The sequence below is a fragment of the Camelus dromedarius genome, chromosome 6, assembly GCF_036321535.1.
Source record: "Camelus dromedarius isolate mCamDro1 chromosome 6, mCamDro1.pat, whole genome shotgun sequence".
Lineage (NCBI taxonomy): Eukaryota > Metazoa > Chordata > Mammalia > Artiodactyla > Camelidae > Camelus > Camelus dromedarius.
In genome coordinates, this window is record NC_087441.1 from 27516582 (window position 1) to 27539230 (window position 22649).

Here is a 22649-nt window from a genome sequence, read left to right on the forward strand (position 1 = left end):
ACATGTATAACTGAAACATGCTGTACACCAGAAATTGACACAACATTGTAAACTGACTATACTTCAATTTAAAAAAAGATTTCTTTTATGAAGAACTACTAGGAAAGTAGAAAAATAAACAAGAAAGAGTGCATTTGAAGTGTGTTCTCCACCTACAGATGTGAATATAAAAGCTTGAAAGCATCTCTGGACAGTATCTCTGCATCGGTCCATCTAAATATTACACTCTACATAGCACAAGTGAACAGAATAGTGTATATATATTTTAAGTCCCCCACATGGTTTTCATTATTATTTATGAGTGTCAGTGTCAGTTTACACTTGCCATTAAGGAAGGAACATGTATTTCTATGCAACAACACTACTGACTCACCATTAAAGGAACACAAGCTTCAAGCTCTTCTTAGGAAGTGAGAGTGAGGGACCTTAATTTTCATCATTTGAAAGGTGGTCCGTAGACCTGCTCTGTGACATGATGGTCTGAGCCACACAGCTATTCTGCTGTGAAGACTTCCAAATTCCCTTCATGCTCTTTTATCTTTAGATTTTTTTCCCTCCTAAATACTGTCAGCTCTACTTGAAAGATGTTAATGTACAAATGTTAAACAGCTTACTCTCATGTAAAGTATGTTTAAACTGGTCCATTTATAAAACATATAACAAGTAATGTTTATGTAACTCTATTTACTTAGTTATTTCTTCTTTTCATTTCATAAAACAAATTTGTTCCAGAATAGTCTGTGAAAAATCTGCTACCTAAACAAAGATTTGAGGCTGTGATTAAAGACTTGAGAAGGCAAATCACCCTGTTATTAGTTTTTTTTCAAATGTTTACTCTATCTTAAAACATTCAATGTATATTTTAATTAAAATGAATTAAAATTCAGGTGACTAATAAGATATATTATCAGAGAGAAAACTGAATCTATTCCTAGAGTGTATTATACCAGTTTGGGTATTTGTTATTTTGAAATAATCCTTGATTATATTTGGGTTATTCAGCTTTATATTTGCAATGCCCAATACAGTGTCTAGTACAAAGAACAAACTCAAAAGTGAAAAAATTGTTAATTTGAATTAGCTTTTATACAAAATTCTTATTTTACTTCAAATTACTAAAAAAAATAGTACAGAAACCATCTTTTTGTAGATGTGTTCATTTGACTGTGATAAATTATGTTCTCCAACAGTAAAATGTAGTGTAATCATGTATCGCTACACATGTTCTTTGTGAACACAGTGTCTGTAAACTGGAGAGGAGGCAGAGCCAGGGTTTTGGAAAACACAGAGCATTAGTGTTTTTCAGTCTTTAATTCACTAGAAAGGTTCACATTGCAGCTTTTTAAAAAGTCCTTTTAGGTTAACAAAAACTTCCAGAATTTATAATGCTGTATTTACTCTTCAAACAAAATATAGTTTAAAGATTTTTGTCCCAAAGAATCTAATTGCAAGTTGGGCAGGAGTTTTTTTTTCCCCCTCTCTAATATTTTGGACTACTAAACATTGATAATAAGTGTAGAAGAAACTAAAAAATTCAAATTATTTGAAGAAACAAGGAGAAATTTCAGAGACAAAGAAAAGCAGAGAATCAGAAAAGCATAAAAAAATACTAAATGGGAAGTAATCAGCAAATCTTATTCATCTATCGCTAAATTCTTAAAAAATGCCAAAATATAGGAAGACGACAAATGCTTTAGAACAACTAACTGTTGAATGTGATGTCATGATCACACTTGCCTCTCTAGATCCAAGTGCTTAATTTTGCGCTTGACCTTAATCCCACGTTAGTTTTAAAATCCCTGTGGTAATTGCGTCAACCGATGTCCGCTTCCTCAGAAAACAAATTAATTGTTGATGAATCCCTTCTTAAGACTTTGCCACTCACGATAAGTTTGATTGCCTTCCAAAACCATGGATAAAAGAAAGCATATATCAAGGGGTTCATAGCTGAATTGTAGTACACACACCACACTAAAATCTCATAAACATAGGAGGAGTTATAAAATTCATGTAGGCATCAACCACAGCATCAATAATGTACGGGAGCCAAGAGACCAGGAAAGCAGCCATAGCGATGCCCAGTGTTTTAGCAGCTTTTCTCTCTCTCTTTGCTACTCTCTCTGTGTAACTCTCTAAGGAGGACTGAGCTTGGCTGGCTGTACTTTCTATCTTCCTGGCCTGATGTTTAGCCACCAAAAATATCTTCCCGTATAAAAACACCATGGCAACAGTGGGTATAAAGAAGAGAAGAAAACAAAGTAGAACCCAATTTTGATTCAGTGGAGCCTGACAGCCTCCTACACAGGTGAGAGCAACGACTAGTTCCTCAATCCCTTCCTCGTTGGCCCCCTTGTAAAAGATAGAAAAGCTGTACGTGACAGAGAAGAACCAAGAGAGAACAATGCATATTCCTGACACCGAGACAGTAAACTTGGTTGGATAGGTCAGAGGGTTGGTAACAGCAATATATCTATCGATAGAGATACAGCATAAATGAAATAAAGAAGCAAAACAGAAGGAAGAATCAAAACATGTGTGAAATTTACAGTAACTCTCCCCAAAATACCAGCAGCTCTCCACAGACCTCACCGTGCTGAAGGGCATCACAGTCACTCCCACCAAGAAGTCTGCACAGGCTAGCGATGCGATCAGAAGGTTTATGGTGTGTGCAGCTGTCTGAAGTGAAGAATAGCAATAATGACCAGTAAGTTTCCAAACACAGCCAGCATGGCTCCAAAACCAAGGACCGCATACAGAACTGCTTGAGGACCTGGGGAGTAAGGAGTTTTAACACAGGATCCGTTCACGTTCTCATAGCAGAGCGCCACAGCTTCAGCTTGGGAGAAACTGTTCACCATTGCCCTCTTATTTGAATTAAAGTTCTCAGATTCCCTATTTCAAGCAATTTAAAACAAGGAGATGGCAATTTCAAAAGCTTCTGGAAGAGAAAAAAAATCTAGTTAAAAATGAAAGATGGTAACTTTTCTACCACTTTAGGGAGACATATTAACTACAATCGCTGTGTCTTTCCAAAAGTGTTCCCAAGCTTTTAATATATTTAGAGTGGGAACTTGTTGCAGAAAGTCATTAAAATTATAGTCAAATTTAGTGTTAGATAAATGGCTAACAATATATTTAGTCCAATGATATATTTTATAGAATGTAATTAGCTAATTACTAGAAAAATCCCTTTTTTGTGTTACTGTACTTTTTGAAATCTTCACCTGTAACCACCTGAGTTGAGAACTAACTAGGCTACCAAAGGCTGAGTTTTATTTACTAAGTGATCTCCCTCGAGTAGTCACTTCCGCAATAATGACAAACGGCACTTTATTTTTTCAAGAAGGGAGAAATAAATTACATCTCCTCCAAATTATAGCCTCAAAAATCCCTACAGTATAGAGTGTAAAGACTGAGGAAACATTTACTCATTATAACCTGCCAAACTTATTTGGGGAATATATTTCTCCTATTGCTTATATTTTCAGAGTTTCTAGGGTTTCTTTTTCCTCCTGTATTTCTTCATGTTGGATAACTTGAGATGATTTAGAGAACTATTCTTACCAAATTGATAATAATATATAGTCAGTGTGTAAGTTTTTTCCTGGCTAATGGCCAGATGTCTTAAATGTCTCAAATTGATGATGGATTAAAATAAGCAACAACTTACCTCCCTCACCTTCCCATCCTTAAAAAAAAAAACAACCACGAAGTACATTTTTAAATCTACCAGAGAGGAACAAGCAACGCTTAGGATGGTCTTGGGGGTGGTGTTGGGAGCGGGGTGTGTTTCTAGATTAGTCATGTCTCCTGTGGGAATGGACTCACACTAAGTCATCCAAAGTTCAAGTAGACACCAAGCTGGTTTCTCCAGGTTTTTGTTTTTGTTTTTGTTTATTTGTTTCTTTTTATAGTGGGGATACAGTCTTCAGACAGTTTGCAGAGTTCACCAACAATAGTTAGTTACTAATTATTTTTTTACTTCATTTAACCATGGAAAGGTGCAGCCTTGCAACCAAATTTTAATTGAGCTATTGACTAGACTACTTTTATTGCCATTTATCTCACATCATACATAGGTCTGGCCTGTGTTGAAAGTGCAGAATCCTGAAAGAAAAGCTACGTGCATACACGTGTGTATCTTTTATCTAAATATCTGTCCTCTCTAGTTAATAGGCTTCACTAGCCTGAATTTTAAATGTTTTAATGTATGTGTGGTATGTGTGTATAAAACACCCATGGTATTTTCAGGATTCTGTAGTCTGTGAGTTTTAAATCAATTCATTTTTACTTTTATTTCTCAAATTTATAGTTACTTAAGCCCTTACTGGTTTAATGGCCTAAATCTAAGTCTCCTTAGTTACTCTAGGGATTCCCCAGATGGGTGTGTCCATGTGCTCACAAGTCAGCCTTTTGACATCCCCCATGTTTTCTATTTCTGCCCCCGCTCTCCTGATAAAGTCCACTACATTTCTTGTTTTACTCCCGAGCTGGCTCAAGGAATTTCACTGCCATCATCGATGGTGCCCTGCCTCAGAGTCTGAGTGTCTATGTAAGGGGTGCCATCTCCCCCAAGCTCTAGAGGCCCCACTTTGCTGGTGCCCAAGTAAAGCTGCTGTTGTGCAAAAGGAGAGTGACCCCTTTCTCAGGTCTTTATACATGGGCCCTAAAATAGCAGCCTTCAGTCTTATAGTGTCTTAAAACTTGACCTTCACTAGAAGCAAAGACACTTGAGGAGTAATGAACACTCCTAAGACCCACATCTTGGTGCTTATTACTTTACACCAGCAAAAGGAGCTAGAGTTTCTCAAAGAAACGATTCATCCACGGACAGGGAAAGTACAGGAAGAAGCTGGAACATATTTTTATATCAGAAACTGAGAGAGAGAATTTTTTCTTTCATGTTAGAGCATTTCATAAGGACACTGTTACAACATGAATAGGATCCCACTGGCCAAATGTGGGACAATTTGAGTGCTAAAATAATTAGAGAGAGTAAAAAAAAAAAATTATAAGTCATTAGAAGAAAATGGGAATCCATGAAGCCATACTGATTAGAGAAAAAGATATGATGATGATGGATAGACAGACAGACAGACATAGATAAAGGGCTCTTTATTACAGTAGAAAACCAAGTGCCAGCTGATGCATATGGAGAGAGCACTAGAACTGAAACATCATGATTTTGCAACCATGACATTAGTATTGATTTGGGCGAGAATCATCCATGGATACAAAATCTGGTGGGATGGGAAGGGAACTTTGGTGAGTATCAGGTATTTATGTGGTTTAAAGTGTTCTCTCCCAGAGATTACTTATTCAAAGAAAGAAAAAATAATAGCTACACAGGGGAGAAATCAAACAAGACCTTGACATACAATCAAAATCAGCATCACCAATGAAGGTAAGCTGACCAAGCACGCCTCTGGATAGATACCCTGAGAGGCAGACAGTATTCTAGCCAGGAATGCATAACTGGAATCTAGTCGTGAAGAAATTTTAGACAAACTTAAGTTGAGAAACATTCTGTTTTTAAAAGGTGGGAAGGTTATAGTCTTTCAAAAATGTCTATGTCATAAAAGACTGACGATTCCGAGAATAAAGGAGAATAAAGGGCAAGAAAATGAAAGGAAATATGCAACTCTACAATGGAATAAGTTATCAGGTCAACTGATAAAATAGTAGTTGCTAAAATATTGTATTGATGTTGAGTTACTGAAATATTTAGGGCCATGATATATTCAACTTACCCACAGGTGGTTCAAAAAAAATCATACATACACAGATAGAGAGAGAAAAAAAAGTCAAAGCAAACACAGGGAAAAATTTTAATAGGTGAATCTGGGTAGAGTATAAAATCGTGGTTTTTCACATTTTTTTTTTCTGTTCTATAATCTCAGTCCTCTTTTCCTAGAGCTGCAATTATACAATGTTAAACCATGGGATATTATCTAACAATTCTCTAAGTTCTCTTTTTCAATCTTCTTTTCCCTGTATGTTCTTAATATTGGATAATTTCTCATGATTTATCTCCAACTTCAACTACTTGTTTTCTCTGTAACTTCCCTTTGGCTAAGTCCATCTAGCAATCTTTTATTTCAAATACTATACTTTTGTCTGTTCTAGAATTTTCACTTGGCGTTTTACTGCTTTCAATTCTCTGCTGAGATTCCCCACGTCTCATTTATGGGTGGCATATTTTGTTTTACTTCACTGAGGGTAATTAAAAACAACTGCCTTAAAATCCTTGTCTCCTAGTTCATGTTTGTCATCTCAGGGTTGGTCTCAGTTGATTTTCTTCTTTCTTGAGAACGTGTCCCATGTTCCTGGATTTTTGTTTGTTGGATAATTTTGGATTGTATTCTAGACATTTAGAATATTACATTCTGGAGACTCATTAAAAGTTTAGAAATAGCAAAAGTAAAGCCAACAAATTATCAAAGCAGTGATTAGGAAAAGTTTCTTGTGCACACCCCAAAAGACATTTCGTAAACAAGAGACACTCAGATCAAAACTTGGCATAAAGCTCAGGAGTATATTTTTATAAAGCTCCTTATTGAGAAGGCAGTGACTTTGTTCTTCACAGTGATTGTTATAATAGAATTTCCTTAAATGAAAAGGGAATTGGTTGGTGGTTACTTTACATGAATTTTGGAAATAGTTCAAGTTTTGCTTATTATTTCTACAGGCATAGGGAAGAAAGACCCAGGTCAGGTTAGTCTTGCAAAATAAGCTAAATTAAGCTTTGTTTGCATGACTAAACTGGTTTTATCTGCTCGGGGAATTTTCAAGGCTGGTCTCCATTTGGTTTTGGTTTTAACACCTGAGTTACTTTCTCTGATAAGGATTATCTCTTTTTATTTTAGTAGACTCTATTTCCTGGATGGTAGCTCCTCTTAACTTAGGTGCATTGCCTTTATGTAAACTATTTTAGTCTGCTTGGCATATGTGTCATTCAGGAGTCAATCAGAGCTGTAGGTGGACAGAATTTAGGGATCCCCCAGTCTGGCTCTTTTCTTTCTGATGTTCCCACACTCTCCCCAGTGACCACAATTACCCTGGATTTCCAGGCCAAAAGCACTGAGTTTTCCCACGAGTACCCCAGCCAACCCATATCCTTCATGCATGTTCTTCCTACCACAATCTGTCTGCTTCTGTTCACCCTCCACTGCCTTCAGGTAGTTGCCTTTTGATTATGTCCTAAATTTATAGTTGTTTCATGTGAAGCAGTCAGACCTGTTGGATCTTGCCCAGTAACTAGAAGCACGGCAGTCACGTGTTCATTTCAAAGCACGTGCCCACACTACCCAATTTACCTTTATTATTGCAGCTCACTCTTGTTCTATCTATGCAGTTCACGCTGGACTCTCCCTAGGACCACAAATAAAAATTCCATGAAGATCTTATGTTCTTATGTTCTTATATTCTCTACGCTATTTGTGCTCTTCCTTGGTTTAGCTGCCCTGTTTGCTCACCTTGCTCATTTTCTTTCCTTTTATTAACTGCTCAGTGATCTAGGATCACACACAACCAGAATTTATACTCAGCTCTGTCACATGCATAACATGCTGTCTAGTCTGGACTGCCTTCTGTACTGGATGTGGAATCCCCCACATATCTGCTGTTAGTCATCTTCGGAGAGGGGAGAAAAGAAGATAAAACTTCAAACACAAAGACATAAATGAAAGTCATGCAGAAAGTATAGGAAAAAGGAACACAGTTAACAGCTGAAAGAGCAAACATTTCAAGAGCAATATGACCACAAACTACTGTTACCTACCATCTTGCTCCTTTTTATTGTCTTGGATTTTGTGGGACCCAAGCAACCTTCTTATGCTTCCTGGTTTCCTTCAGCTGAGAAAAGGTGACACAGTGAAGTGATGAGGAGAATATTTGGGTCACATTGAAGAGAAACTCCTCACAGTAAATGTATTTGCCCCACCTCCTGTGCAATGTGAAGTCTGCAGCTTGACCCTGGCTGGCTGACTTGGAGCATGGAAGGGTCTGTGAAAAGGAAGAGCCTGTAGGATGAGTAACAAGTCCCAGGTAACAGTAAGTCAGAAGAGCAAGGAATGATCAAAGCATGAAGGCCAAACTGTAGGCTAAGAGTAAGCATTAGAATGAAAGCGAAGTGCTGGTAGATCACACTGGGGGTGAGCAGGTCGGGGCAGATGAAGAGGGGGCTGGTGGAGGAACAATGCAGATGCCAGCGCTCTGCACAGAGAACTGTTTCCTGTGTCAGATTCATGCATCCTCGTCGTATGGTGCCTGAGAGGCTGGCTGTGAATCACGGGGGAACTTAGGAAGCCAGAAACAGGGAAATAGTGATTGTATCTTTGCCCCAAATTAATTAACTCAGAAGTGGTTTGGGGGTGCCCAGAGTATATCCTACACCTACAGAACCAGAATCTCACGTAAGGAGCCCAAGTGTTATTGGCTTGTTCAGTGACCATAGCGAAAGCCATAAGCAATTGCCAAAATTCAAACAAATGTCATTTTAATATCTATAAAATTTGAGACAATACCAGAAAAGAACACATGAAGAAGGCAGAATGAGGTTCAAAGATGTAAAAATCTAGATGGGACATTCACGGTCAGGATCTTTCTTTAGGAAAAAAATCTGAAATTACAAAAACAAAATTAGTTATGTACATGAAGTTGAGAAAAGAAATCACAAGTTTCTCAGTGTCTAGTTAAGAAACTAGGCAGACTTGAGCCTGAAAATCTATCTTATTATCAAGCATCTGATGGGTGAGAGACCTCCTGTAAGTATGCACTTGAAAATTTTTCCTTTCTGTAATAGTAACTGTGGCCTCTGATAGTTTAGAGATTTATCATCCAGTAGAAAAATGCTTCCATATTGATTTCAAAAAAATTGACAAACAATTTCATTGAATTTGAAGCTGATATTATCTGGGCATTTTGAGCTGCAAATGCTATTGGGAAAAATAGGCATAAAAGGAGGTTAGGATATTTACTGCTTCAACAGTAATCCTGGATTGCTGCTGCGCAGTGAATGCACTAGAGGATGTGGCTAGAACCCCTTGATCGGTGCTAAAGGAACTTAACAATCCATTAAAGGTAGGATTTCTAAAGGCTCAGTTTTCTCAGAAATGGGACACCCTACCCAGTAGCCTAATGGCTGAGGTGCCGGCTGAAGGCAAAAGGAAGATGGAATGGGCAGTAGGAAAGAAAAGACAAATGTTAACTCCCAGCCCAACTAGAGAAAGAGGATTGTTTCATTTAACCTAATTTTCCTTATTTTCTAAATTTAACATTTGAATAGTAAAATTACTTTTTCCATTGCTCTTGTATCCCTCTATTTCACTACTTTATACAGGGTGTATTAGTGGCATTTAACTTTAGAGTTTAGTCTGTAAGTTACTGAATATTTACAGAGGATTGGATACCACCCAGAAATCGTGAACTTGGAGCTGGCAGCAACAATTGGGAGGACTGAGCTGCCCCTTGGTGTGAACGTGTTTGGGGCTATATAAAAAATATTATATAAAGATAAAAAGAGGCACTTTGAAGTTGAAGTATGGGGCAAAGACTGTTGACTGCTGGGGACATGTATTACTTGGAGTGCCCAATATTCAAATGTTCTTATTGTGAAGAATACCATGCAAGAGGAAATCTGGACCCATATTATGATCCTCTCCCTGTGCCATTTCTCCCCAGTGTCCAAAGCATGAATGCACCTGCCCATTCGTTATTTGAGCTGAAGATTCTCCAGCTGCAGTGGAGTCTGAAGAGCTTCAGTGATGCTGTCCCATGTTCAGGGTGACAGAGGTTAGGGAAGAATAAAAGTTCACATGGTGGTTTCTAGGTAAACCAATCTGTGGTGAAATCTTCTTTTGGTTTCTTTCTGACCCTGGTTCTCTTGCCTTTCTGTAGATTTGGGGATCTATTCTAAACCTTTCTAATAAGTTAAATTTCTGCATAAAACAACCTACAAATGGATTCAGTGTTGTGAATGAGAAAGAAAAAATTCCAGGATGCTTCCTTGCTTTCTGGCCTTGATAACCAGGTGGAGGAAAAAGTTTGGGTAGGGTGTGGAGAGGGGAGTGGATTTCCAGGTGGGACATGTTGAAGTGGAGATGTTTAGGAACAATCAAACTGGGAACCATCCAGTGAACAAATGGATAAATCTGTGTAGAGCTCAAAAGACTAGAAAGAGTTATTTGGGGGCCATCATCATATGTCACAATCATCCAGGGAACTAACAGTGTTAAGGGAATGATTATTTATCATGAACGTATGTCAGGTACCTACTAATAGCCACTATAACACAATAAAATTGCTTTTCTCAGGTCACATGCAAGTTGTTAACGACTTTACAATTCTAGACTATGGCCTGAATAAAATTTTCCAAAATGCTAGATTTATTTTACAAAGCACAGAATAAATTAGGTATATTAATTGCTCTGAAATTTCTATTATTAATTCTTTCTTAACTAAAATTTATTGATACAATATTCTCCATCACGTACTTTAAATGATGTAATTTTTTTCCCCAACAATTTAAAAAATTTCCACTTCTTGACATGTCAGTGTCAGAACACAGCTTCAATTGGGATAGTTTCTTTGGTTTTAAGGAAAAATGTCAGGGAAGGGTAATAGCTAAGTGGTAGAGTGCATGCTTAGCATGAACGAGGTTCTAGGTTCAATCCTCAGTACCTCCTTAAAAAAAAAGAAAAAGAAAAATGTGTTCTAAACACTATTTTCTTGGTCTTGAGGGGACTTCATAATTGAGAAATCATTTACTTAACAAAAATATAAATTATGATGTTGAAAATAAAATGTCTAAAATAGTAGGTAGAAGTATGAAGGGGATTGGGGCATCTTAACTACTATTTCTGGGCATGTCTTTCTTACTGATCTATTTCAAAGGTAAAATGTCCCCATTCTGTTTTCCCAGACCCTCTCATTTTCCCCCCGTACTCTGTTGCCCCCTCGTGGTCACTCTAAACAACACTGGGCTGACCACACACAAGCTAATTAGGTAAAAGCTCAGAAAAGAAGTGTCTGTTCAAAAATGAGCCACCTCCCCCAAAATGAGCATCGATCATTTGAAAGCACACCAATTAAGTAACTATATACTCTCTCCCTTCCAAGCTACCCCTCCATACAAACAACTCAAAGAAAGATTTTTGAACTTCATTAGAATCACATGAGGTGCTTAAGATTTTCAGGCCCTGCCCCAGCAGTTCTAATCTCTAGCTAGGACTGAAATGAAATGTGCTTTTCTAAATCAAGCACCTCAAATGATTCTGGGATTCCACAGAACACTTTTTGAGAAGCACTGCCCTAGGGGAAGTAGCACTGTTACAGTGGAAAGTGCTTTGAACTTGGAAAAATAGAGTCCATTCATTCCACTCACACTTGGTAAGCACATTCTAGTGCCAGGCATCCATGCTGGGGCTAAGAATACAGATAAAACCAAAATCTCCCAAACTAGACTATGAGTAAGTTCATAGTCTAGTTTGGGAGAGGCCGAGTAAACACTTACAGTGCCCTGAGATAAGAACTCTGGAAAGAAAGTGGAGAGGACTCTGGGGGATGAGGAGGGGGTGAGGGACCAGCCTTGGGAGAGCCAAGTTGATGGTATTTATTGTAGAAAGTTCTCCAAAGAGACTCTGAAGTGAGTTAGGAGGGACAACATTGCATTCAAATTCTGAACACACCTTTAAACTCTCCGAGTTTCGTTATTGGTATAAGAAAGACAGATTACACACATGTGGGTTTATACATTTGGTTATATCCATGTTGGGCTATTCCTGGTGCCTTTCACTTTTACTTGGCAGAGGGCTTACAGATCACACTAGTTACAGTGTTTGTAATAGGCAAATAATTGAGCTTGAGTTGTTATTCAGTGACTCCAAACAGCTCCCACCCGATGTTTTATGGTCCTATGTATATATGTTATTTAGATAAAGAACAATTGGCTGTTCTTCCAACTAAAACAGGTGAGGTCCTAACTGCTCATTGAATTTCATTAATAATTCACAATGATCTATCAAACAGAAATTTATCATGCATTTTTATTTAGTCTTGTCATTGATCGTGGAACTTCAGTTAAACCCAAGAAAGGTCCAAATGGAAAAATAGGATCAGATAACCTGAGAGGAAAGGAGATGGGATCAACAGATAGAGGTAGAGAGAAAGGCAAAGGACAGACAGACAAAGGAAAGGATGGAAGGAAACTGAGAGAGAGAGAAGTGATTCCCATACCCCCTCCACATTTCAGTAATTCTCCTTTTCACAGCCCAGCATCACAAAAACCTCCTCCTTCCGGGGTCCTTCCCGAAGTAAGTCACCATCTATGCATGGTGATTTCATCCTGCCCATGACTCCTATAATAGTGAGAACTAACACTTGGTTGGGGAGGTGGGGGTGTAGCTTAGTGGTGGGGATACAGCTCAGTGGTAGAGCGCATGCTTAGCATTCACAAGGTCCTGGATTCAATCCCCAGTACCTCCATTAAAAAATAAATAAGTAAATAAATAAGCCTAATTACCCCCTCAACCCCCCAAAACAAAAGAAAAACATTTAATGAGCACTCACCCTGTGCTAGGTACTGTTACCAATGTTTTACATCATTAATTCATTTAATCATCGCAACTGTATGAGGGAATATTGTAATTTCTACTTGACATGTTAAAACTGAGTGTCACAGACTTTGAGTAACTTTCTCAAATTCACAGAAGTAAGTGGCAGAACTAGGATTTGAACAAAACTGTCTTTGTCTTCTACTCTTTCTGTAAGCTATTTGAAGACAGATTTTAAGTCCTCTCTTTTCTCCAGCTTCCTTAATTCAGTGGCTTGTGAAAAGTGAGGAACCAAAATTATACTGATGACTTCAAGAATGAAAAAAAATAACTTGAAGGGGGAGTGGTTTAGCAAGTTTTAAGGAGAACACCGATTGAAAGTCATTACTAGGAATATTCAAAGCCAAGGCTCAGCTGATTACCTCTTAAATTGTAGATTAGCTGATTAACTGTTGTAGGGAGCTCTTCAATATTTTTAATACTTACACTTTTTTTGCAATCTTCGGTAATCTTCAACTCCAATTAACACCAGATTTTTAAATGGATATAATTACCATGTAACATTTTTAGTTTTACATGTAGAACATAATGGTTTGATATATGTATATACTGTGAAATAATTAACAGAAGTTTAGTTAACATTCATCATTACACACAGTAACATTATTTTTCCTGCAATGAGAACTTTTAAGACCAACTCTCAGCAATTTTCAAATATACAGTGTAGTATTGTTAACTGTAGTCACCATGCTGTACATTACATTTCCAGGACTTTATTTTATAACTAGTAGTTTGTACCGTTTGACACCTTCACCCATTTTGCTCAATCCCCATCCCCTGCCTCTGGCAATCACCAATCTGTTTTCTGTATCTATGAGTTTGGTTGTTCTTCTTATTTAATTTAATTTATTTTTATTTTTTGAGGAGGAGGGTGGTAATTAGGTTTATTTATTTCTTTATTTTCAGAGGAGGTACAGGGGATTGAACCCAGGACCTCATGCATGCTAAGCATGCTCTCTACCACTTGAGCTATACCCTGCCCCTAAGACTTCCTTCTTTTTTATGACTGAATTAATATCCTATAGTATACGTATACCACAGTTCTTTATACATTCATCTGTCAATAGACACTTAGGTCATTTCTGTGTCTTGGCTATTGCAAAGCATATTGAAATGAACATAAGAGTGTAAATATCTTTTTGAGACAGTAATTTTTCCCCTTTGGATAAATAACTGGAAGTGGAATTCTGGATCATATGGAAGTCCTATTTTTAATAGTCTGAGGAACTGCCACATGGTTTTCCATAGTGTCTGCACCAATGCACATTCCCACCAACATGCACATGGGCTGCCTTTAGTCCACTTCCTCCCCAGTACTTGTTATTTTTTGTCTTTTTGATAATAGCTATTCTGACATGTATAAGGTGATATCTCATTGTGATTTTGACTTTCATTTCCATGGTGATTAATGATGTTGAACACTTTTTCATGTACCTGCATCATTACCTTTATGTCTTCTTTGAAAAAATGTGTATTCAGATTTTCTGATTGTATTCTAATTGGATTATTTTTTGCTATTGAGTTGTATGAGTTCTTTATCTATTTCGGATGTTAACCCTTTATCTGATACGTGATTTACAAATATTTTTCTCCCCTTCCATAGGTTGCCTTTTCATTTTACTGATGGTTTTCTTTGCTTTACAGAAGCTTTTTTGTTTGATTTGGTCCCACTTGTTTCTTTTTGCCTTTGGTGACTGCTTCGTGTGTCAAGTCCAAAAGTCATTGCTAAGACTGATGTCAAGGAGCTTACTTTGTTTTCTTCTAAATGTTTTTGGGTTTTAGGTCTTAGGCTTAATCTTGTGTGGGTAGTGATGCAGTTTTCCCAACACTGTTTATTACAGAAACTATCCTTTTCTCATTGTATATTCTTGACTCTTTTGTTGTAAATTAATTGACCTTATATGGATGGGTTTATTTCTGGGCTGTCTATCTCTTCCATTGATCTATGTGTCTGGTTTTATGACAATACCATACTGTTTTGATTATTATAACTTTGTAATAGAGTCTGACATTTAAAATTTTAAAGACTGTATTGTAGAGAAATAGACTTTGTTAAAAGAAAACATTGAACAGCTCAGAAGTATATAAAGTAAAAATTTAAAAAGTTAAAGTCTGCGTGTATATTCTTCCAGATATTATTATTTCTTTCTCTTCCTTTCTTGCTATATCTATACTTTTAAAATGATATTGTAGCACCTATTTCACTTTATAAGTGGATTTTTATATTTAATAAGTGGCAGACACCTTTGGATGTCAATAATAGAGATTTAGTAATACTAGCTATACTATTACATTTATATTACAATATGGGCACTACATGCTATCATGTATTAATTCATTTAATCCTCCCAACAATCCTTTGAGGTGGAGATATCTTTATTTTCCAGGTGAGAAAACTGAGCCACTGAGAGGTTAACTCTGTTGCCCATGATTACACATCTGTAAGTGTGAGAGCTGGGGTTTGAACCCTGTGGAGCCCTCCTTGGTACAAATGCTTTCTCTGTCCTGTATTTCTTGTTTGTAGAAAATAGACTTCATTTAACCTCCTTGACCTTCCTTGAGTTCCAAAGGGCAGATTCAAACAGTTGCTTCTCAGTGAAAGGAGGGAATGCAGGAAAAAAGGAGGAGCAGTCAAGAAACAATCATGCATCCTCGAGGCAGGGTTCTGGTTTCTCTTCAAGGACTAGCAGTATCTTTGAGTTCTTCTGCAGGAACTAAGCCCCCACCCAGGTAGAAGATGGTAACTTTAGGATGAGCACAGGATTCCTGGAACACCACCCTGTTACCTCACCACCAGCCAATCAGAAGAAAGTCACACATTCTACAGCTCTCCCCCCAAATTTTGCTTATAAAAACTTCTCTCTGAAAACCACTGGGGAGTTTGTTTTTGTTTGTTTGAGCGTGAGCCACCCTTTCTCCCAAACATTTTGGTTTGTTTGCCCTCACAGTGCATTAGGCACACAAACTTGTGTTCTGTAACAATTCTGATGAGCCATTCTAGGAATTTGTGCCCATGGCCGGTCCCCAGCAGCTGCTGGAGCTCAATTCCCTCTGGGGAACTGGGAAGGATTCTGCCTGACAGGTGCCAGCTGCCATGAGGCTGTTTGGAGCCAAGAAATGTCCTGAGGTACAGTCTACATTTATTGTTCCTTGGGGAGTTGGTCCTGCTTGCTCAGGCTGGGAATTCTCTCCACTCCATCTGGGCTCATTCCCTTGTGGGAAGAGAGCTGCTCTGGGTCCATTCTCTTTCAGGAGCTGGGCCAATCTGTTTAGCGGCCTCTTTCTGGGGGTGGAAATGGATTTTTAGACTACACCCTCTTTGATTTTTCTGTCTATGCGACTGTAGCTTATTTGTTGTTTTTGTGTGTGTATCATTTTGGGGTGAGTCACTCTGGCTTGTGCAGGATGGGAAAATTCTACCCATTCTGTCTGGGCTACTTCCCTTTCAGGGAGTGAACCATTCTGGGCTCATTGTGAGACACTCTGGGTCCATTGTCTTCTGGGAGCCAGGCCACTCTGGAAGCCTCCATCAGGGAGTGGAGGTGAAATTTGGGGGCTACACCTTGTCTGGTCTTTTATTTGTGGGACCATGTTTGTTTGTGTATGTGTATCAGTACCTACATTGGATGGTTGAGAGGGTGTCTGGTCTCTGAGCTCTGATGACACAAGGGTACTCTTCTCTACTGCATTTTCTTCACCTATGGTGGAACATTGGTTGGAAATTTCCTTTTCCAGGGGAACTACAACCCTTGGGTACTGTTCTGTGTTGTGTTGGTTTGCTGTTTGGCAGCAAATAATTAAGTATGGGTGACCAGAGCTCTGTTCCATCTTACAGTTCCCTTAAGGGTATTTTTGCAAAACTGGCAGATCTTCAGCTATGCTCCCGTGAATGAAAGGGCTTGGTATTTCTCTTGCCCTGTGCCTTAAGATATAAATGTTCTACCTGGCCCTCACAGCGCTTATCTACACCATCTCTAATTCCTGAGACCAAAGGAAAAAAAAGAGGGGAGGGCCTTTTTAAACTCAAGTGGAATAATTGTGAGATCTTTGGTTCTGTTTTTATGTAAAAATTAACTTATAAGTGAGCTCTATTTAGTTGACTTAAAAGTAAGTGCTTACAAATTAAATACTTCCAAATATTTAGAAAATTGGCCAGAATGAATTTTAGATCCACGTGATCTGGGAAATATTCAGCACTAAATCAATATCTGGTTATGAAGCTAGCTTAAGTTTATTGGTTTGATTAATGTAGACAAGTCTTTAGAGTCATCAATGTTAAGTATAATACTTCTGTTGTACCTAGGTTTACTAGAGTTCAAATAAGATCTATTCTGTGTCTGCTGCAAATTTGTCAGCAAGGGAACTAACTTGATATGATGAAACTAAGTAAACGTAAGTGAGGTAAGAGGGGTTTTAATTAGGTGAGCTTGTCAGGAGTGATTGTGTTTGGGGAATGTCTGCTTTAAGAACAGTCTCTCCAGATTTTGGTAACTTGAAGCTAAACTAAGTTAAATGAAGAGAATTAATTGACTATCTGGGACATTTCAAATAGGATAAAATATTGGAACATTGGTTGCTGGGCAGGTCTGGGTTTGCCTGCCTTAGCCTTCTTAAGAGAGGAAGACGGAAACATATGTTTTCCAAGCAGGAAATACTCGTATGACAGTTCACAATTACTGGCTCCTTGGCTTTTAAGGGTTAAAATTATAACATGTGTAATTAAAGCTACTAAAATAATAAGGGAAACATTCCAGTGTGCTAGGAAAGTAAGACGTGTGTTTTCAGCAAAACAAGGTGTGAGGAATGGAAATGGATTTTGTTAAAGGGGAAAGGGATAGTTTTGCCCTAGAGCTGGTTGTTTCTGAATGGAAAAAAGGCAGGGGCACAAAATATGGATACAGAAAGTTGTAGAAGATTCATAGGAAGGACTTTTTGACAAGTACATGTCTCTGGTAAATTTTAGATTATACCACTGAACTGGTTGAGAAACTAAAGAATCTTAATGGAAAACCTGATGGTTTTATTAGCGGAAAGTAGATTCTTGTCTCACACAGGAAAGAATTCAAGAGCAAGCCATAATAAAGTGAAAGTAGATTTATTCAGGGAGATACACACTCCATAGACAGGGTGCAAATAGTGCTAACAAATGGGAGGAGTATTCCAACTATTTTGGGGAAGGAGTGGGGATTTCCAGGAATTGAGCCTCTGCCCAGTTTTGGCCTTCTCTGGTCAGCCTGGGAACTATCATGGCACCTATGAGTATGTCATTTAGCATGCTAATGTATTACAATGAGCCTATAATGAGGCTTAACGTCTACTGGAAGTTGAATCTTCCAGTATCTTGGTTCTAACCAGTTTATGTCCTATCCTAAATTATTGTGTAATTCATTTAATGGTTGTGCCCTGACCCCTTCCCTCCTGTCTCAGTTTCATGAAAAGTTAACAAAAGGATTGGTTATTGAGTGAGCTTGTGAATGTGGTTATAATGTTTATGGGTTTTGTCTGGAATATTACTAGTTTTGATCTGTGTTTTCCAAATTTAAGGAAGCCCTTCCCCTCAATTTACTTATGACTTACAGGAATTTGGTAAATTATACCTCTGTGGATAGAATTGAAATATTTTTATTTCCTCTCTGCCTGAACACTCCAGAAATTGAAGACTCTTGGGTTCTGAGCAGCCTTATCAGGTGAATGAGAAAGATTGCCTCCTGGCATGTGCAGGAATCTTGATATTTTGGGGACCTCCAGAAGAAAGTAATCCACCAAGCAGAGCTTGATGGCAGGCCTTCAGACAGATTTCCCTCGCCTTGAGAGGTGTTTTGAAAATTCAGTCTGAGACTCCTTCTGAAGCGATCCACCACAGCCAGTCTGGAGGAATCTCTGTGGTCAATTGACCAGACTTAGTTTGCGAACAAACTTGTCTTGATTTGGCATGTTTCTGGAAATGATAATTTTGGAGAGAAAAAGATCATGTTTCAATGGATATTAAATTCTAGTCCTGTTAATTAAAGTCTGTATTTATGAAAGTTATTGTGTTAGCCACACTTTTGCCCTGGTGTCAAGCGGAAAAGAAAATTATCTAGTGACGTTATCACAGAGTAACTACTCATGACGTATCATGCTTGCTTTAAGTCTACTGCTAAAAGCACATGCACAATGCTTGTGTAATAATTTGGTATAAGTGACAAAGTGCATAGCTTATAAAATGTTTCCCCCTTGACAAATACCTCTGAGCTTGTTCAAAATATCTGATCAGTTTTCCCCCAACGTGGATAACTAGGCAAACATGAAAGAGGTCTAGCACCAAGGGACATGATCTTGACCCAGGCCAGGCAGTGGACAACCATCTTGACTTCATGGGACATGTTTTGGTCTGTTAAAGGATTTGCAGTCAGAAGAGGGAATGATGGAAAAATTGCATATATTGAGGTATGGGGAATTCATTCTGGCTTATAAATAATTTAACTTAAACTTAATTGACCAGAGATGCCTGTTTTGTGGCCTTTCAGACATACATTTTACATATGCTTTAGCCACTGAGGAGAAGAATGTATTTGAAAGTCAAAATGGATTCCTCAAAAAACTGAAAATAGACTTACCATATGATCCAGCAATCTCATTCCTAGACATATATCCAGAGGGATCTCTCATTCAAAAAGAAACAGTCACCCCAATGTTCATAGTAGCACTATTTATAATAACCAAGACATGGAAGCAACCTACATGTCCATCAACAGATGACTGGTATATTTATACAATGGAATACTATTCAGCCATAAAAAAGAATAAAATAATGCCATTTCCAGCAATGGATGGACCTGGATATCATCATCCTAAGTGAAGTAAGCCAGAAAGAGAAAGAAAAATACCATATAGTATCACTCTTATGTGGAATCTTAAAAAAAAAAAAGACACATATGAACTTATTTACAAAACAGAAACAGACTCACAAACATAGAAAATAAACTTATGGTACCAGCAGAAAAAAGGATGGGAAAGGATAAATTGGGAGATTGAGTTTGCAGGTACTAACTACTATACATAGACTAGATACACAAGTTTCTTCTGTATAGCACAGGGAACTATTTTCAATATTTTTGTAGTAACCTATAATGAAAAAGAATATGAAAATGAATATATGCATGTAAATGTATGACTGAAACATTATGCTGTACACCAGAAATTGACACAACATTGTAAACTGACTATACTGCAATTTAAAAAAAAGTGGCATAACTTTAAATAAATAAAGTCAAAATGGAGTAGCTGTGGTTTAGACATCCAAGGTAAAACTAGGTGGCCATCATGGACATGATTTCAGACAAGTTCCTGTATTGCTGAGATCTGAGTTTTCAAAGTGGTGTCTCCTGCCAGCTGGTAGATACAACCTTATGGTTACAAGATGGCCTTTTCTAACTATTAAATTTTTAGACAATGATCAGATGTTAGCAGATAAAAGGGACATGTGTGTAGTGGCCAATAACTTCTGTTATGTATAGATTAATACCACATCAGAAGTTACAATCTTCTTAGATAAACTAGACAACTGGCTACCCGGCTATAAGAAGTCTCCCCTGAACTGCCAGGTCAAGACTGGGTTTCAGGGTTATTATCCTGAATTCCTTATAAGCTGAGATCTATTTTGTCTATTAAAGTTTGAGTTGTCACTGCTACTTCTAACTAGATCAGTTCCATCAAAATGATGGATCAAGGGACTAAGACCTTAATCATACAAGACTATCATCCAAGACTTGGAACACAAGAGTGTTTCCAGTTTGGTGTCCATGCCCCAAACTGAAGCAGGGCTATGCCTCATTTCAGCAGGAAGTAGCCAGAGCAGCCCTTGCCTCACTCCCTGAAAGATTTAGGGGAGGTTAAAACAGAAGTGGGGACTGAAACTGAGGGCCCCAAAAGCAAGTTCCTCTGCTGAATTTATGATTAACCTCTATCCGAAATGTTATTCCCTTTTTTGTCCAAAACCTGTTCTCTTCAAGATTGAGGCATATCAAGGAAAAGAGGGCATTGAAATGGAGCAGGATCCTGTGGGGTCCTCCCTAGTACAAATCCTTTCTCTGCCCTCTACTTCTTATTTGTAGAAAATAGACATCATTCAACCTCGTTGACCTTCCCTGAGTTCCAAAAGGCAGACTCAAACAGTTGCTTTTCAGCGAAAGGAGGGAATGCAGAAAGATGGAAGGAGTAGTTAAGAAACAATCATGCAGCCTTGGAGCAGGGTCCTGGTTCCTCCTGAAGGGATATACATCACAGTATCTTTGAGTTTTTCTGCAGGAACTAAGGACCCCACCCAGGCTGAGCACAAGATTCCTGAAACACTGCCCTATTACCTCAGCACCAACCAATCAGAAGAAAGTCACACACCCTTCAGCCCCCACCCCAAATTTTGCCTATAAAACCTCCTCACTGAAAATCACTGGGAAATTTGCGGGCTTTTTGAGCATGAACGGCCAGTTCTCCTTGCTTGGCCCTTCAATAAACCTTTGTCTGCTCCAAACTCCACTGATGTTTCTGCTTGTTTGGCCTCACTATGCATTGGCAACAACTCCAGAGAGCATAAAAAATTTAACAAATTTTGCCATGTGAAAGACACTGTCAGGAAAATCTAAAAGTAAGCTACACAATGGGAGAAACATTTGCAGATGAAATATCTGATAAAACACCAGAATATATAAAGAATCCTTAAAACTCAATAATAGGCAAACAATCTAACAAAAAGAAAAATGGGCAAAAGATCTGAACAAACATTTCAGTAAAGAAGACATGTGAATTTCAAAAAGCATATAAAAAAGATGTTCAACATTATTAGGAAAATAAAATTAAAACTACAGTAAGATGCCACTACACACCTATTAATATGGATAAAAATTAAAAAGGAAAATCTAATAATATTAGATGTTTACAAGGATTTAGAGCAGTAGAAATCCTCCTTCAATGCTGGTGGGGATGCAAAATGATATAGTCATTTTAGAAAACAATTTGGCAACTTCTTATAAAATTAAATACATACAACCCAACAATCCCATTTGTAGACATTTACCTAAATGAATTGAAAACTTATGCTTGTATCAAAACCTGCATGAAAATATTTATAGACTTTTTATTCAAAATTTCCTCAAATTGGAAACAACCAATAGGTGAATGGGCAAATAAATGGTGTTGCATCCTGACAATGGAAAGCTACTCAGCCATAGAAAAGAACAAATTATGAATTCATACAATGATGTGAATGTATCTTAAATGCATGCTGCTAAATGAAAAAAGTCAAACACAAAATGTTACTCATTGCATGATTCAATTTTTATGACATTCTGGAAAAGGCAAAAAGCTAGAGGGACAGAAAACATAAGTGATTGCCAAGGGTTGAGGGAGTTGTTGAATGAAAGTTCCTGCAAAAGGAAATTTTGGGGAAGATGAAACTTTTCTATATGATATTGGGGTGATGGATACATGACTCCTTTAATTTGTCAAAAATCCATGAAACTGTACACAAAAAGAGTGAATTTTACTCAGATGAAAAAAATCAATCAGTATGTTTGGTGAATACCTGATGGAGTGTAGGCACATGACAAATGAATCAAAGTGCAATACAAACATATAATATACTTTCACTGAAGGGGTGAGGGAAAAGAGCTGATCTTGGTAATTTTGGGAAACATTGTTTTGACTCAGTACTGAAAGGCTAAAGACAAAAAGAATTGTCCTTAACCCTGTACTTAAGTTTTTCCCTCCCAAGAGTATGAGTTAGCAGCTCTGAAACTACTTTACATGGTCTGAATAAGTAATTGAATGACAGATAATGAGAGCTAGGTTCCCCACTGTCAGAGAAATAAGTTAACAATGAAGAAAGAGAGAAGGCTAGAATGAACCCAATGATGCTGTATTAGAGCTGGAAATACCTATGTGAACTCACGTGTGTGTGTGTGTATATACAGAAAAAGCCAGATAAAATTATAAATATATGTGTATGCATGAGTCAATATACAGACATTTATTTCCTAGTTCTTTCCACTTAGAGGGTAC

General features: G+C 37.8%; 1 protein-coding gene across 1 annotated transcript; it reads right to left on the reverse strand.

The window, feature by feature from the left end:
- Window positions 1-1757: 1757 nt before the first annotated feature.
- On the reverse strand, window positions 1758-2858 carry TAAR9 (trace amine associated receptor 9). The gene is given in 3 exon segments (XM_010988711.3): window positions 1758-1992; window positions 1995-2660; window positions 2663-2858. Coding segments are annotated over 3 exon segments (1041 nt in total). The 3' UTR covers window positions 1758-1813.
- Between the last annotated feature and the right edge of the window lie 19791 nt (window positions 2859-22649).